Source organism: Erythrolamprus reginae, chromosome 1 (genome assembly GCF_031021105.1).
Source record: "Erythrolamprus reginae isolate rEryReg1 chromosome 1, rEryReg1.hap1, whole genome shotgun sequence".
NCBI classification, from domain to species: Eukaryota; Metazoa; Chordata; class Lepidosauria; order Squamata; family Dipsadidae; genus Erythrolamprus; species Erythrolamprus reginae.
In genome coordinates, this window is record NC_091950.1 from 234,337,439 (window position 1) to 234,353,395 (window position 15,957).

The window sequence follows — 15,957 nt, forward strand, 5'->3', positions numbered from 1 at the left end:
GCAAGCAAAACTATCCATAAATTGAAAAAAACTTTCACAAAAACGGGGGGGGGGCATGCATTATAGCAGCAAAATAAACCAATAAGATTTACTTTTTTCATTTCAATTTTCATATCATTGTGTGGAGAAATGTTCAGACTACTTTCCAAGTGAAAAAAGCTTTCAAAAAGACCAAACATAAGCACTGCAAATGAAGAGTTTTCCGTCCGGGTCAGGGTGACCCGGGAACAGAAGAAGTGTAACTTTTTTTGCCCAGCAAAAGCTAAGCCCCCCACCCCCCACAAAAAATTCTCATAGAGAGAACCCCTGAAATGATGAAAAGTCATGAAATTTCAAGTTTCAGATATGCAGGGAAATTTTTTTACAGGGACTCAAACTTGGCTTCGGGTCACATACGACCCGAACAGAACAGCAGAAGAGACTGGACAGTCACTTGTCTGAACTAGTAGGAGCTCCTGCTCGAGCAGGGGGATGGACTAGACATAGGAGTAGGCAAAGTTGGCTTTTCTATGACATATGGACTTCAACTACCAGAATTCCTGAGCTAGCATGACTGGCTCAGGAATTCTGGGAGTTGAAGTCCACAAGTCATAGAAGAGCCAACTTTGCCTACCCCTGAGTTACTCGAAGACCTCTAAGGTCCCTTCCAGCTCTATTCTGATTGAAGTCTTCAGCCGGTCCCTTTAAAGCAGCGACTGCTTTAGGAAGAGGCCCAGGTTTCCAGCTCCGCCGTCCTGTCAGACACCCGAATCGAAAGGGGAAGCGGTTGCGAGAAGACGCCCCGGCAGGGAGAACAATCGGCACAAATATGGACGCCCGGGGAAAACCGCGTCTCTGATTGGACAGCCCCGAGCCTGTCAGTCACGGCGGCAGGCAGGCCGCGGCGTGTCGAAGGGGGAGAGGGAGAGGGGAGTTTTGAATGGCGGAGGCGGGTCACGGCCGGGCGTGGTCGGCGCCTGTTTCCTTTTGCTTCCCTTCCGGGCTGCGAGAGCGAGCGAAGAAGGCCTGGTGGAGCTGCGGGCGGGGACGGGGCATCCGCTGTCATTCACTTCAGTCATTCTCTCGGTCAGCGGAGGAGGAAGGAAGATGGACGCGCTCGGCAGGAAAGTGGTCGTCTGCGACAACGGCACAGGGGTGAGGAGAGGCGGGCCCCGAGCTTTCCGGGGTTTGGCCGGTTTCGGTAGAAGGCGGGTGGGTGGGTGGGTGTGGGCGAGACCCTCGTGGGCCTGACGGCACCAACAGCAACGGCGAAGAGCTCGACCCTCCTGGCGGGAGAGAAGCTGCGCTGCGCCTCGCCTTCCTCTTCCTCCTCAAGGAAGCTGCAGCTCTTTCAGGGCGCTGGCAGGAAAACCGGCTTCCTTTCCCACCCCAGATGCGGAGGCGCCCTCGGTTTTGCCTTGTTCCTCCTGACCGGCCCAGGGACGTGAAGGCCGGTCATTCTCTCTCCCTCTTCTGTTATTTTGCCGTCAACCTTTGCAACCCCGAATGCACGGCCAGTTTTTAGCTCTGCCTTATAAACCTGGCCGTTGCGCCTTCCCTTCCTGCTCCACACAACCCCGAGCAGAACAATTTCCTGTGTGTGTGTGTGTGTGTGTGTGTGTCTGTGTTTTATGGGTTAGTGCTTCTCGTTCCTTCAAATGGGCTGGTTTTTATACACCGGAAGTCGCAACAGAGAGCCCTGCAGCGCTAGGATTTGGCTTTGGGCGGGCGGGTGTGCGGGGCTGTAAGAGAAGGAAGAAAAGTCGGTGGCATGACGACTTCTCCAAATTTTGGAGTTACCCAAGCGAAGTTTTCATGAGTGGGATTTTCAAGGCTTTTTTTTAATTTGGAAAAAAATAAAAATGAATCGGTCAAAAGACAAGGAAAGTACCAAGAGGGTGTTCTCTTTTAAATGTATGCTGTAAAAATAAAAAAGGGATTTTAAACACATAATGCAAATGCACAATAAAGAAATAGCACATTGAAATCATCCTCGTTTCAGACAATGAGTTCATTTCTATCTTGACATTTTATTTGATTTATTTTGTTTGTCAAATGTACAAGATAGCAGGTATAGATATAAACATAAATGCAGATAAATGAGGACAATAGGACAGTAGAATAGGGATGGTAGGTACACTGATGTTGGGGGTTTGGGGAAGAAACCACAGAGTCAGGTAGTGCATTCCAGGCATTGATCACTCTATTGCTGAAGTCGTATTTTCTGCAGTCAAGTTTTGAGCGGTTTACATTAAGTTTGCATCTATTGTGTGCTTGTGTATTATTGTGGTTGAAGCTGAGGTAGTCATTGACAGGAAGGACATTGTGGCAGATAATTTTATGAAGTTTTACATTTAGATTGGTTGAAAGGCAACATAGTTGTCTAAGCCCAAGATCTCAAGTCTGGGGGAACAAGGTATTCTCTTGCAAGTGGAGGAGTGGAGGACTCGTCCCTTGAAATATTTTTGGATTCTCTCAATTGTATTAATGTCCGATATGCAGTGCGTGTTCCAGACAGATGTGTTGTATTCAAGAATTGGTCTAGCGAATGTTTTGAATGCTCTAGTTAAGAGTGCAATATTGCCAGAGAAGAAGTTATGCAAGATTAGATTGACTACTCTTAGTGCCTTTTTGGCAATGTTGTTACAGTGGGCTTTGGCACTTTGATCATTAGCTATTAGATCTTCCCTATCTATTTTCAACCTTGCCAAGCAGAGTACAGTAGCTAGTATACAGTTTTGTCACATGTCCAAAATTTGAACTGTTGCTACTGATAATCACAGAACCAGGATTGGTTTTTTAATTCTTTTTGCAGCACATGTTGCTTTATTGGTTATACTGTATTATATTTTTGATCTTGTGTCCTTTGCCTTTTCTGAAACCATCCTGTTAGGTTGGAAATTGAAGGTTTTGTTCATTTTTCTAAAAAAATAAGCATAGTCTATAAAATATTTCATTGTTTTTATATCAAATACATTTATTGTAAAACTTAATTTGGAATGATTCTAATTTCACTGAGATAAGCTGGGACAATGTATGAATGATTTTGCTTTGCTTTGCATATAAGAGAATAATTGTTTGCAGGTAAAAAGGATTTAATGTTTTCTAACCATCCAATATTGTATATCATAGGTATCAAACTCGCAGCCTCACATTACCATCATGTGACATCATGTGACATTTCATGATGCTTTTCTCGCGGAGCTGGGGTGGGTGTGGCTTGCTTGTGACCTATCCAGCCAGTTTGACACTCTGTGTATATTGTCTTAATTTTTCATTGTGCATATTTTACTGTTTAGAAGGTCTTTAAGAAATAACATATTTTGCAATGCAAATTGAACATGTTCTTATGGGAACATATTAATTTGGATATATTATGTGATATCAAGTTGATAGTGGAAAGCTTTCACTTCAAAATTTTATCTCTGTTTGTCATTTTAATTAAAATAGTTATATTCAGACGATAGTGATTTATATACAAGTGTTGTAGGGTACTAAAAAAAAGTATGGCCACAATGTTTGTAACAAAATGCAATGTTACTAATATCAAAATACAATGGTACCTCTACTTACGAACTTAATTGGTTCCGTGACCAGGTTCTTAAGTAGAAAAATTTGTAAGAAGAAGCAATTTTTCCTATAGAAATCAGTGTAAAAGCAAATAATGCCTGTGATTGGAGAAAGAGGGTGGAGGCCCTGTTTCCTCCCAGGAGATTCCTAGAGCGTCCCCATGGAGGCTTCTTCCCGCCTTTTCCAGCACTGTTTCCTCCCAGGAGATTCCTAGAGAGGCCCCACCGAGACTTCTCCCTGCCTTTTCTGGTTATAGTTTGGGAGGCTCGGGTTTGTAAGTGGAAAATGCTTCTTGAAAAGAGGCAAAAAAATCTTGAACACCCAGTTCTTATCGAGAAAAGTTTGTAAGTAGAGGCATTGTTAGGTAAAGGTACCACTGTATGTAGAAGACAGTGTAAACAGAGACTCTTCTAAAATAAAATATTTGTAAAGAATTTTATTCTTATTTTATTCTATTTAGGTTTCACTCTTTATTGAAACAGAAGTTTATTTTTGTGTCACCTTGTGTCAGTGTGTTCTACCTTACTCCACTCAGTCCATAACCCCTATCAAAGGTCAAATATTGTGTAGATCGGGGTCACCAACCTTTCGGACCTCAGGGACCACTAAATTCATACTTTTAAATCCCATGGACCACTAATACAAATTTTTAAAAATGAGAAATAGCATTTAGTGCAATATAAAAAATGCAAATAATTTTTCTGTTGCCCACCAACATTTTTTTGCGGACCACCAGAGGTTCCACAGACTTCTAGTGTAGATTGAGATGCTACAGTCTTAGAGTTAGTAATCTCTGAATTAACAGCTACTCCATCTTTGATTTCTTCCTGTTCCGATCTTGATCCGGTGTAACATCTACTGCATTTTCCATAAAATGAATACAGAACCAATTGAATAAATTTCTCCCAAAATATGTATTACTGGCCTTACTTGATGTATTCAGTGATATACTGAAAGGCTTCCTTTTAGGATCCACACTGTTCAATTTTACTACCCTGTATCTATGGAGAAGGGTGATCTAGAAATCCAAATAATAATTCAATGATATATATTTTTAAAAATCACTTTCCAACCAGTGGTACACGTACAACCATATTACTGCATCTCCCAGCAAAACACCCCCAAATGAAAATAATGATGATGTTGCTGCAGGAAAGAACTTCATCTAAACGAGACAACAAAAACTGGTGAACTTTGCAACATCTCAGTCTTGTGGTTTGCTTATGATCACTAAGTGATCACTTAGTGGCGTTTTGCTTCCGATTTAAGAAGTGAAACTTGGTTACTAAATGAGGAGAGGGTGTAGTGTGAAGATTGAGTCATAGTTTCTGTTCTTCATTGGTCAGGCCACGTGTAGAGTATTGTATCCAATTCTACAAGTTAGAAAAGTGTGTCTCGAGAAAAGCGATCACAAAGAAGAATAGCGTGGAAGGAAAAATTTACAAATAACTTGAGAAGGAGCTGGTGGTGTTACATATGGTTAGGTTACAAAAAAGAAAACATGTTCGCTTTCTTCCATTATCTGAAGGGTTTTGTTTAGAAGACAGCCAGAATTGTTTCAAGTTTTTCAGATCAAGAAGACGGTATGAAATGATGGCTTTTACATTACAAGGAAGTAGATTTTAGTTGGCTATCAGGAAAACTTTGGAAGATGGTGGATTCCCTCCCTGGAGGTGTTTAATTAACCAAAGGCTAGATGGCCATCTCTTGGGATGCTGCAGTAGTAGATTCTTATACCGTGCAGTAGGTTGGACTAGTGATCCCTTCCAGCCATCATATTTTTCTATTAAATATATGCCTTTACGGTGCTTATTATTACACATCTGCAGGTAATGAATTTGGGAATCTTGTTCAATGGGCCTCTGTCAGTGTTTGCAATGCTGCAAATCAAAGTCAGCTTTCAAATGTGGCATAATTTTTATGCTGGGAGTGATAATGGCATAAAATATCTGATGTGTTAACCTGTGTAAATTTTGCAAATTAAGGATACCTGCCTTTGTACTGTATATCTAAACATCTTAATGATAGCCAAGGTTTGCAGATTTTTACTCTTGTATGCATACCAAGAGTACCGCACCCGATTTCTAAATATTAGAAAGCCTTGCTGTTTTAGTGTGGTCACTAGCCAGTGACTGAAATAATAGAAACTTCTTGATTTTGCTATGAATGAATGAATGAATGAATGAATGAATGAATGAATGAATGAATACACAGAGAGAGGGGTGGGGAGAGAATTATTGGCATAAATTTTAAAACTAGAGAATTTAGTTATAGTTTAGATCAGTGTTTCCCAACCTTGGCAACTTGAAGATATTTGGACTTCAAATCCCAGAATTCCCCAGCCAGCAAATATCTTCAAGTTGCCAAGGTTGGGAAACACTGTTTTAGATAATGGCTTGGGTATATTTAACCATGTGTTGTCTATAGAGTGTGTAAAGTATGTGTGTTTTCAAATAATTTCAGCTAGTTCCTGTGAAACAAAACAATATGAGTGAAAAAGACTTTCAAAAGTTATTAAATGATACATCCATTGATCGTTGAAGTGTTTGATAAAATTATAGAATAACATATCTGGAAGCTAACACAAAGGCTTTTTTTTCTTTATAGTTTGTGAAATGTGGATATGCAGGATCCAATTTTCCAGAACATATCTTCCCTGCGTTGGTTGGAAGACCGATTATTCGTTCAACTGCTAAAGTGGGAAACATTGAAATCAAGGTAATACTTTAAAAACTTGATTCCTTGCATGATAATTTGGGGTATTTCTCCCTTCCTCTGAATAATTGTTCTGAGACACTATGTAATAATCAAGTAATGAGGCAAAGTTATTAATTTGCAAAAGCATTAGCATATTAATAGAGAAAGATATAGAATGTGGCCTTTTTTTTGCTGTGTGTTTCCTCTAACAACTTGTTATTTTACTTGACTGAAAAAGAAGAGAAATCCTCTGGTATTGTTTGTTTATGTACCTCATGAAATCTTTTACCAATTAGTGCCCTCACTTTTCTTCATAAATTATACTCTGAATTCAGTTCCAACCTGTTGCCCTATGAATTAAATACATGGAATTTATTCTGCTTTAAAAACTAAAGAAACATAATATGGCAAATTAGAATTGATCATAACTGAAATGGCCAATGCCTAAAAAAATAAATGCAATTTAGGTTCTGTAGCCTCTTCCTAATTGTTAGCTTAACCAATAGTCTTTTCCATAGGTCAAGAAATTAGATGAGTTACCTCATAAATTGAAGTAGTGCAAAATAGAGGGTTTTTTTCTTGACTTGTGTGCTCTGTACCTGTCTCCATATTATTAAAGCTTTGATTTTGTTTTTGCTTCTGTACAAAACGCTGAGAAACATTTGTATGTTATCTCTGTTTCATGTTTGGACCTTCTACCACGCAGAATTCATTTATTTTGTGGTAGGTAATATATTCCTCCTCCAGCAGATCTTCCCTATGGCTGCTTCATTTGAATAGGATGTGTTCTTCCCATAATCATTCCATAAAATAACATTTAAAAATGGTTTTATCTTACTATCAAGATGTACAGTATGTCACCAAAGTGAGTGCATCCTTCACATTTTGTAAACATTTAAGTATATCTTTTTATGTGACAACACTGAAGAAATGACATTTGGCTACAATGTAAAGTAGTGAGTATACAGCTTGTATAACAGTATAAATGTGCTGTCCCTCAAAATAACGCAACACACAGCCATTAATGTCTAAACTGCCAGCAACAAAAGTGAGATCACCCCTAAATGATATTGCTGTTTTCCTTCCCTGGTGTCATGTGACTCGTTAGTGGTACAAGTTCTCAGGTGTGAAGGGGGAGCAGGTGTTTTAAATTTGGTGTTGTTGGTCTTACTCACTGGTCACTGGAAGTTCAATATGTCACCTCATGGCAATGAACTCTTGAGAATCTAAAAAAATAAATTATTGCTCTACATAAAGATGGCCTAGGCTCCTGATAGTGAACTTTTGGCATGTGTGCCATAGGTGGCACAGAGAGCCATCTCTGGGCACATGAGCCGTCACTTTCGTTGCCAGCAGTTTAGATGTTAATGGTTGTGTGTTGTGAGAGGACATCACATTTACACTGCTATATAAGCTGTATACTCACTACTTAAATTGTAGCCAAGTGTCATTTCTTCAGTGTTGTCACATGAAAAAATATACCTAAATATTTACAAATCGTGAGGGGGTATACTCACTTCTGTGACATACGGTATATGTAAAGAGAGTATCTTGAAATCTCCCCAGGAAGCATAGTGAAAGTACTGTACTCAGATTGCAAAACTGAGTACAGTATGGTGGAGGGATTCTGAACAAGATAAGTGTACAACATGAGGGAAGAGGAAATAACTATTGGTTTAAAAAGAGGCTATGGTGAAACATATTGCACCATTTAATCTGCAGTGCTTGGTTTAAAGCCTGCCTTTCAGCTAGCATATGGAGGTAATTAGCTTTGGCAACAGGCAATTTGAATCTATCTATATTTGTGTAAGAAACACCTACTAAGCTAACTGAAGGGTATTTCTAGATTAAAAGGATTTGCTAGTGACAACACTTGCTCAGGGGATGCCTCATTTGGAGATGCTTCTTTCATGTCCCCTAGCAATTTGAGTGCATAAATCGAGTCAAATCTGGAATTCCTCTTGCATTCTAAAACAGCATAATAATAAGTCTTGGCATTGGGGATGATATCTCAAACATTGCTATTTAATGAATTAGGTGGCATCTAGCCAGTTTATGTCTTTATAATATCACTGCAGTCCTTTGCTTTTGATAAAATAAAAAAAGAAAACATAGTGATGTGCTTTTTTTGGAAATAAGTAATTTCTCCCATTCTCCCTCATGGTGGATATAGCAGCCATGCATGGGTTAATCCTGCCTGCTCAGTGATTGGGCTAAGTCTGCCAAAGCTTCTATTTATGTTGCTGACTTCCTTCCTGGCTCCAGTTCTTTTTTCCTCAGTCACTCAGCTAGGATTATTGTGCTACATCTATCCTTAGTTGCAGTGTCTTTTTAAAAATTATTGCTGAAACAGCAGAGGTTTCGGATTGAACTGTTCTTCCCAATGTGAAATTGTTCCATCTTGACTGCTTGGGGAAACAGCTGGAGCATGAGCAGCTGCTTGCGCCTCACTGGGAGGAGGGGGGAAAGATAGGATTAATTCTTATCATCACAATTTTCTCCTCTCCCTAATTGATTCCTGGGGGCTCCTAAGGCGTTAATCATCTAAAAGGCTCCTCATCCACATTGTTAGTGAGCGTTAAATCCATATGGGCATATTTAATTACTCAGCAGGTGAGCAGGAGTCAAGCCTACCATTTTGGATTTCGCCGATTGCCTGAGAGCCAAAGCAAATGTGGAAGCGTGTTCCTTCTAGCCTGAAGCCATTCCTCACCTTTAACCAAAGATAATTTGCAGCAAGTGGACAATTAGCTTTCTGATCAAAGCATAGTCATCAGATCTTCCTCCAACGGCCACCTCCCCTCCTCCCTCCTCCCTTTCACCATGAGGCTACGGCGGCCATCTTTTTACCAATTGGGCCTGCATCAGATCTATGTTGGGACACTAACAGTCAGTCAACCAGTTACATTTATAGACTGGCCCAGGATCACTAGCCAATCCTCTGGCGCAGCAAGGCAGGAGCATTAAACAAAATATTATTATTATTATTATTATTATTATTATTATTAATAATAATAATAATAATAATAATAATTTATTAGATTTGTATGCCGCCCCTCTCCGAAGACTTGGGGCGGCTCACAACAATAATAAAAACAATATTACAGCGAAACAAATCTAATATTAAAAAAGAAGCATATAAAACCCTATCATATTTAAAAACCAAACAACACATACATACCAAACATAAAATATAAAGAGCCTGGGGGAAAGGTGTCTCAACTCCCCCATGCCTGGCGGTATAGGTGGGTCTTGAGTAATTTACGAAAGACAAGGAGGGTGGGGACAGTTCTAATCTCCAGGGGGAGTTGATTCCAGATGGCCAGGGCCGCCACAGAGAAGGCTGTTCCCCTGGGGCCCGCCAAATGACATTGTTTAATTGACAGGACCCGGAGAAGGCCAACTCTGTGGGACCTTATCGGTTGCTGGGATTCGTGCGGTAGTAGGAGGTTTAAGAGGTATTCTGGTCCAATGCCATGTAGGGCTTTAAAGGTCATAACCAACACTTTGAATTGTGACTGGAAACTGATCGGCAGCCAATGCAGGCCACGGAATGTTGTAGAAACGTGGGCGAATCTGGGAAGCCCCACAATGGCTCTCGCGGCCACGTTCTGCATGATCTGAAGTTTTCGAACACTCTTCAAAGGTAGCCCCATGTAGAGAGCATTACAGTAATCGAGCCTCGAGGCGATGAGGGCATGAGTGACTGTGAGCAGTAACTCCTGGTCCAGATAGGGCCGCAACTGGTGCACCAGACGAACCTGGGCAAACGCCCCCCTCGCCACAGCTGAAAGATGCTTCTCTGATGTGAGCTGTGGATCGAGGAGGATGGCCAAGTTGTGGACCCTCTCTGAGGGGGTCAATAGTTCCCCCCCCCAGGGTGATGGACGGACAGATGGAATTGTCCTTGGGAGGCAAGACCCACAGCCACTCCGTCTGGTCTGGGCTGAGTTTGAGTTTGTTGACACCCATCCAGGCCCATACATAACTAAATAAATAAAAAATCAAGGGACAAATTACTCAGACCGGGCCAAAATTATAGTGGGCTTATTATAGCTGCTGATCACCCAGTGGAGTCTCAGGCTCCCAAGTCGGCAGCGTGCCATTGCCTGGGGCACATCACCAATGACTGTCAGGGCTACACCCTCAGCAAGTGAACCAAAAACCCTTCAGAAATTACCTGTCAAGACATTGTCTTCACCACACTCCTAGGGCACGGCACGAATGAGCCAGAATCTGATATTTCATATGGGCTCTCAGCCTAAATACCCTCACTACCAATTACATTTTAGATGGAGCCACCAAAGTCCTCCTCTCCCACCAGAGAGTTTGAGAGGCCTAAGAGCTCTCATGAAAGCCAGGAAGCAACCAGGACGTATCAGGCCCACAAGTCCTCTTCCAAAAAACATCCACCAAAAGACACAAGGGCAATGAAAGTAGCTGAAAAGCGCTGTCACAAAGCACTAGACAAAATATGTAGAAAAGTAGTGACCAAGCGTAAGAATGTGGCCTCACCCACCCAGTCAGAAATATCAGACTACACTGGATTAGAATCAATCGTCCCGAATTCAGACTTCCAATTATGGTGTCCTGGGACCATAAGAAGATCCTCCCAGTGGCCACCCGATGCTCTGACTAACAGTCGGTCCCATGCCCAAGACGTCAACTGTACTGTGCAGGTGCCTATTTCCAGCGATCACAGATTTTATGGCCAACGGTTCAAGCCACAATAAGGTAGACCAGAAAGGGGCCGTCCATTTAGAGCCAGACATTCCTTTCAAGAAGATTCATACATGTCTATGGAGGCAGCCTTCAGCTGAAGGGTTCTTCAGCAAATAGTGAGCGATTGAGTCCGCACCAACTTACAAAGCCCTCCTGTAGTAGTGGACATTCAGCTTAGGTATGTCCCATGCATGGTTGCTATATCCACCATGAGGGAGAAGGGGTGTTGGTCCTACCTGATACGCTTCTTCTACGATGGTGGATATAGCATCCAGCCCCTCTCTGGTATTAGTGTGTAAGTTGACTTTGGTTGAGATTGGATAGTGTAGTGGCTGTAGCACAACGGAGTCTGCTGCTTCGCTTCTTCATTTAGAACTGGAGCCAGGAAGGAAGTCAGCAACATAAATAGAAGCTTTGTCAGGCTCAGTCCCATCATCGAGCAGACAGAATTAACCCATGCATGGCTGCTATATCCATCATCATTGAAGAGGCATATCAGGTAGGGCCAACGCCCCTTCTCTTTCTATTTAGGAGCTTGTGTACTCTTCCTGTCTGATATGCTATTTTGGGGTCTAAATGTGTGTTCTTTCTCCTATTTTGGCTACTTTATAACCTGTTAGAGATACATTTCTGCTCATCCCCCAAATAGGCAAAGTGGGTTTGGAAATTTAAAAACCCAGCAAACACAGAGAAGTAAGAATGTCTGATGCTTTGACTACCTTACAAACTAAAAGAACAATCAATTAGTATTTTTTAAACAAATCTTTCAACTTTTTAGCAATTCTGCCTGGTGGTTTCTCAGTGCAGCACATGAGATTAGGACTGCCAGACTTATTAGCCTTTTCCAAAGTTAGGTGTTGAAAGTAGTTGAGTAGAAGATTGTCAGCAAAAAAATTGTGTAGCAGCACAATTCAACTGGGTTTTCTTATGTCATGGTGGTTGTTATTGTCTAGGATTAAATAACTATACCACCAGACTTAATGCATGTGTTCTTAAGACTGGAGGTGTTAAGGTAGATGATTAAGAATACATGTTTAAGAGGTTGTTAAAGATTGCAAAGATTAAAATCTCATTTATCTCACTATAATGAAACATTCGCTCCTGAAAGCTGTCTAAGAAGATTTTATAGCATTTGTAAGTGAGGAAGTTTGCATATTAGTAAAATATAAGGTCAATTAGGCAACTCGCTTGTTAGCAGTATCAGCATATGTGTGTGTGCTGTTGAATTACGTTGTCAATAGAATGTCCTTCGGAATGTAACATCAAACTGACAGCTTTGTAAATTTATATCAGGAAGGATGCAATAGTGTTAAGTGATTTTCAAGAGCAGCTGAGTCAAAATGATTATACTGTAGTATGATTCTGCTGAAAAATTGAAGGAACTAATGGGGAAAAGCAAACCAATATTGTTTGCCTTTGTCTTCTATATTTTAGGAATCAATTAAATACTGGTATTTTACAGAATCAGTCCTGCACAAATTGTACAATTTGTTTGGCAATAATTGGTTTTGAGCCCAAAGACCCTATAAAGAGAATGGCTTATAATGTCCTAAAGCCTGTGCATAAGTACTGTATATTGTTTTTAATCATTGTACTGGTATGTACGAGTAGTCCTTGACTTGCAAACATTTGTTTAGGGACTGTTTGGAGTTTTAATGGCCCTGGGAAAAGTGGCTTATGCCCATTTTTCACACTTAACAACCCTTGCAGCATTCCCATGGTCACATGATCAAAAATTGGCTTCTTGGTATCTCGCATGTATTTATGACAGTTACAGTGTCCCAGGATCATGTGATCACCTTTTGTGACCTTCTGACAAGCAAGGTCAATGAGGGGAACTGGATTCATTGTTACTAACCTAACTGCAATTATTCACTTAACCATTCACTTATGGCAAGAAAGATTGTAAATGGGGCAAAACTCACTTAACAATTGCCTTGCTCAGCAACAGTAATTTTGGGCTCAATTGTCATCATGTCAAGGATTACCTGTAATTATTAACTATATGTTTGCTATATTTATACATATTCTAAAGAATTGATAGACTTATTTTATATTATACATTATTCATTTTCTATATCGAAAGTAGTGTTTCCCGAATCAGATATACTGTATGTACAGTATATGAAATATGCAAGAAATGTGCAAGAAAAAAAAGATTGAAGCATATGTTTTACATACCGTATATACTCGAGTATAAGCCGACCCGAGTATAAGCCGAGGCACCATTTTTGGCACAAAAACTGGGAAAACTTATTGACCCGAGTATAAGCCGAGGCTAGAAAATGCAGTGGTTACTGGTAACTTATAAAAATGGAAACCAATAAAATTACATTAAATGAGACATCAGTAGATTAAATGTTTTAGAATATTTATTTTAAAGAGGGTAAACAATATTTATTTCAAAGTGGGTAAATAAAAGCAATCTGATATTTACAATAAATTAAATTAAATTAAATAAATTAAAAAGTAAAAAAAGTAGTTCAATCAGCAACCAAGCTAAAACCTATGAGTCAAAATCCCTCAAAACAGGATTTTAGAGACTTAATTTCTCTCTCTATAATCCAATGATAAAGTAGAGAGAAGAACAAAACAATATTTTTTTAAATTCAAATTGCACAATAATTTCACAAAATTCTTTTTCCCATCTAAGAATAAAAGATTTTCAGAGACATAAAAATTGCATAACATTCTACCAAACTACCCCAAGCCATGCAGCCAAGTTAATTACTGAGTAAATTTATGTACAGGATTGCATATTAAATCAACTCTTTATTCTGAGTTAAGCCTTACAGATTTCAATAGGACTTACTTACAGGCAACTGCACAGATGGACTGCAGTTTTAAGCATATCTATCAGCAAGTTCCCAAAAAACTGAGACTTATTCTGAGGTAAATCCACACAGAAATAACAATAGATTTAAATCCAAGACGTAAATATTAATATTATTTTAACACTAAAACTTAATGCTAAGTGAGTACAGAAATGCTAAACATCTTAAGTATTCATGAATCTCTATGGGGTAGAAGAAAGCAGCATAATGTATCTTATTTTTACAATCTACTGGCAGGCTAAAATTAGTACGATTGTATATTGCTTGTACCATAACAAATCTACAGAATGAATCCAACAAAGCCCTTAAAAAGTACTCAATTCCTTTTTCTTTTTCTTCTACCCTTCTTCCTTCTCTCTCTCTCTCTCTGTCTCGCTCTCTGTGTCTCTTGAGAGAGAGGGGGGAGGGAGGGGGGAACTTTATCAAAGTTCTATAGAAAGGAGACTTTGAAAAAAAGCAGAGAGAGAACTTACCTCAAAATCTAATCAGGGAATTAGTGCAGTAATTGTACAAGCTGGCAACTTTGCTGGACCCGGGGAAGGGAAGGCAGCTGCAAGATGCCGACAGGAGCTCCAAGAGGGAAGTAAAAGGGGGCTCCGAGTGACGCGGCTGTGGGAAGGGTAGGGCAAAGTTGCCAGCCAACTGCTCCGACGGCGTGCGAGAGAGGAACAGACGATGCGAAGCTGGTGAGGTCAGGGGAGGGGACTCATGAAGCAGGAATCCCCCCCCCGACTTCCCATCGTCTTTTCCCCTCTCGCACGCCGTCGGAGCAGTTGGCTGGCAATTTTGCTGGACCCGGGGAAGGGAAGGCAGCTGCAAGATGCCGACAGGAGCTCCAAGAGGGAAGTAAAAGGGGGCTCCGAGTGACGTGGCTGTGGGAAGGGTAGGGCAGCTGCCTTCCCCGGGTCCAGCAAAGTTGCCAGCCAACTGCTCCAACGGCGTGCGAGAGAGGAACAGACGATGCGAAGCTGGTGAGGTCAGGGGGAGGGGACTCATGAAGCAGGAATCCCCCCCGACTTCCCATTGTCTTTTCCCCTCTCGCACGCCGTCGGAGCAGTTGGCTGGCAACTTTGCTGGACCCGGGGAAGGCAGCTGCCCTACCCTTCCCACAGCCGCGTCACTCGGAGCCCCCTTTTACTTCCCTCTTGGAGCTCCTGTCGGCATCTTGCAGCTGCCTTCCCTTCCCCAGGTCCAGCAAAGTTGCCAGCCAACTGCTCCGACGGCGTGCGAGAGGGGAAAAGACGATGGGAAGTCGGGGGGGGGATTCCTGCTTCATGAGTCCCCCCCCCCTGACCTCACCAGCTTCGCATCGTCTGTTCCTCTCTCGCACGCCGTCGGAGCAGTTGGCTGACAACTTTGCTAGAGCCGGGGAGAGGAGGCAACTGCCCCACTCTTGCCACAGCCGCTTTGGTTGGAGCGCCCTTTGCCCTTTCCCACACTCGCCCAAGCCAGCAATGTCTGCCGGGCTCCCGCGGTGCGCCCTCTTGTGGTGACCCGGCGCCCTCTTGTGGTGACCCGAGTATAAGCCGAGGTCGGGTTTTTCAGCCCATTTTTGGGGCTGAAAAACTCGGCTTATACTCGAGTATATACGGTAATTTGTTTCATTTCTGTTGTTTCTTGGAAGCCAAAAGGTAGTTTGAGAAATGAAATAAAATTATATGAATAGGAAGATAGGAGCTAATGTAGAAATATTGGCTGTGATTATGTTAGCAAATTTAAAAACTACTGTTGTTATTGCTAATATAAATGCAAATTGGGACACACTTTTTACTAAGTCAAAGTATAATCTATTTGTAGAGCAATGTGAAATTTTATTCATGAAGCCTGTAACTATGGTGATGTTGTTCTTGTCATATATTTTGAATATCAGTTTTTTGCAATATATTAAAAACATTAAAATAGAATCAGGGAAATTGCCAAGGCGATTGAAAGTTTCCCAGATAACATATCTCAAAATATTTTTCATATTCTAAACATTTGCCAAGCTGCTTAGTAAAAGTGGTGAATTCTAAATTTTAAAAAATCAGTTTTATTAAGGTAAAGCTCTACTTCTTACTGACAGAAATTGTAGAGTTTTTTTTTAAAAAAATTGAAGTAAGTTAAAATATAGAATTCATATTAATGCCAATATTCAAAATATATAGTTTCCCTCAAT

At 40.9% G+C, this 15,957-nt stretch overlaps 1 protein-coding gene across 1 annotated transcript in view; it reads left to right on the top strand.

Moving 5' to 3' along the window:
• The first annotated feature begins 733 nt into the window (after positions 1 to 733).
• Positions 734 to 15,957, top strand: part of ACTR2 (actin related protein 2) — a 37,678-nt gene continuing 22,454 nt past the window's right edge. Inside the window, exons 1-2 of the mRNA XM_070732564.1 lie at positions 734 to 1,134; positions 6,157 to 6,267. Of these exons, the coding sequence (XP_070588665.1) occupies positions 1,087 to 1,134; positions 6,157 to 6,267 (159 nt within the window). The 5' untranslated portion in view covers positions 734 to 1,086. The remainder of the gene's footprint in view (positions 1,135 to 6,156; positions 6,268 to 15,957) is intronic.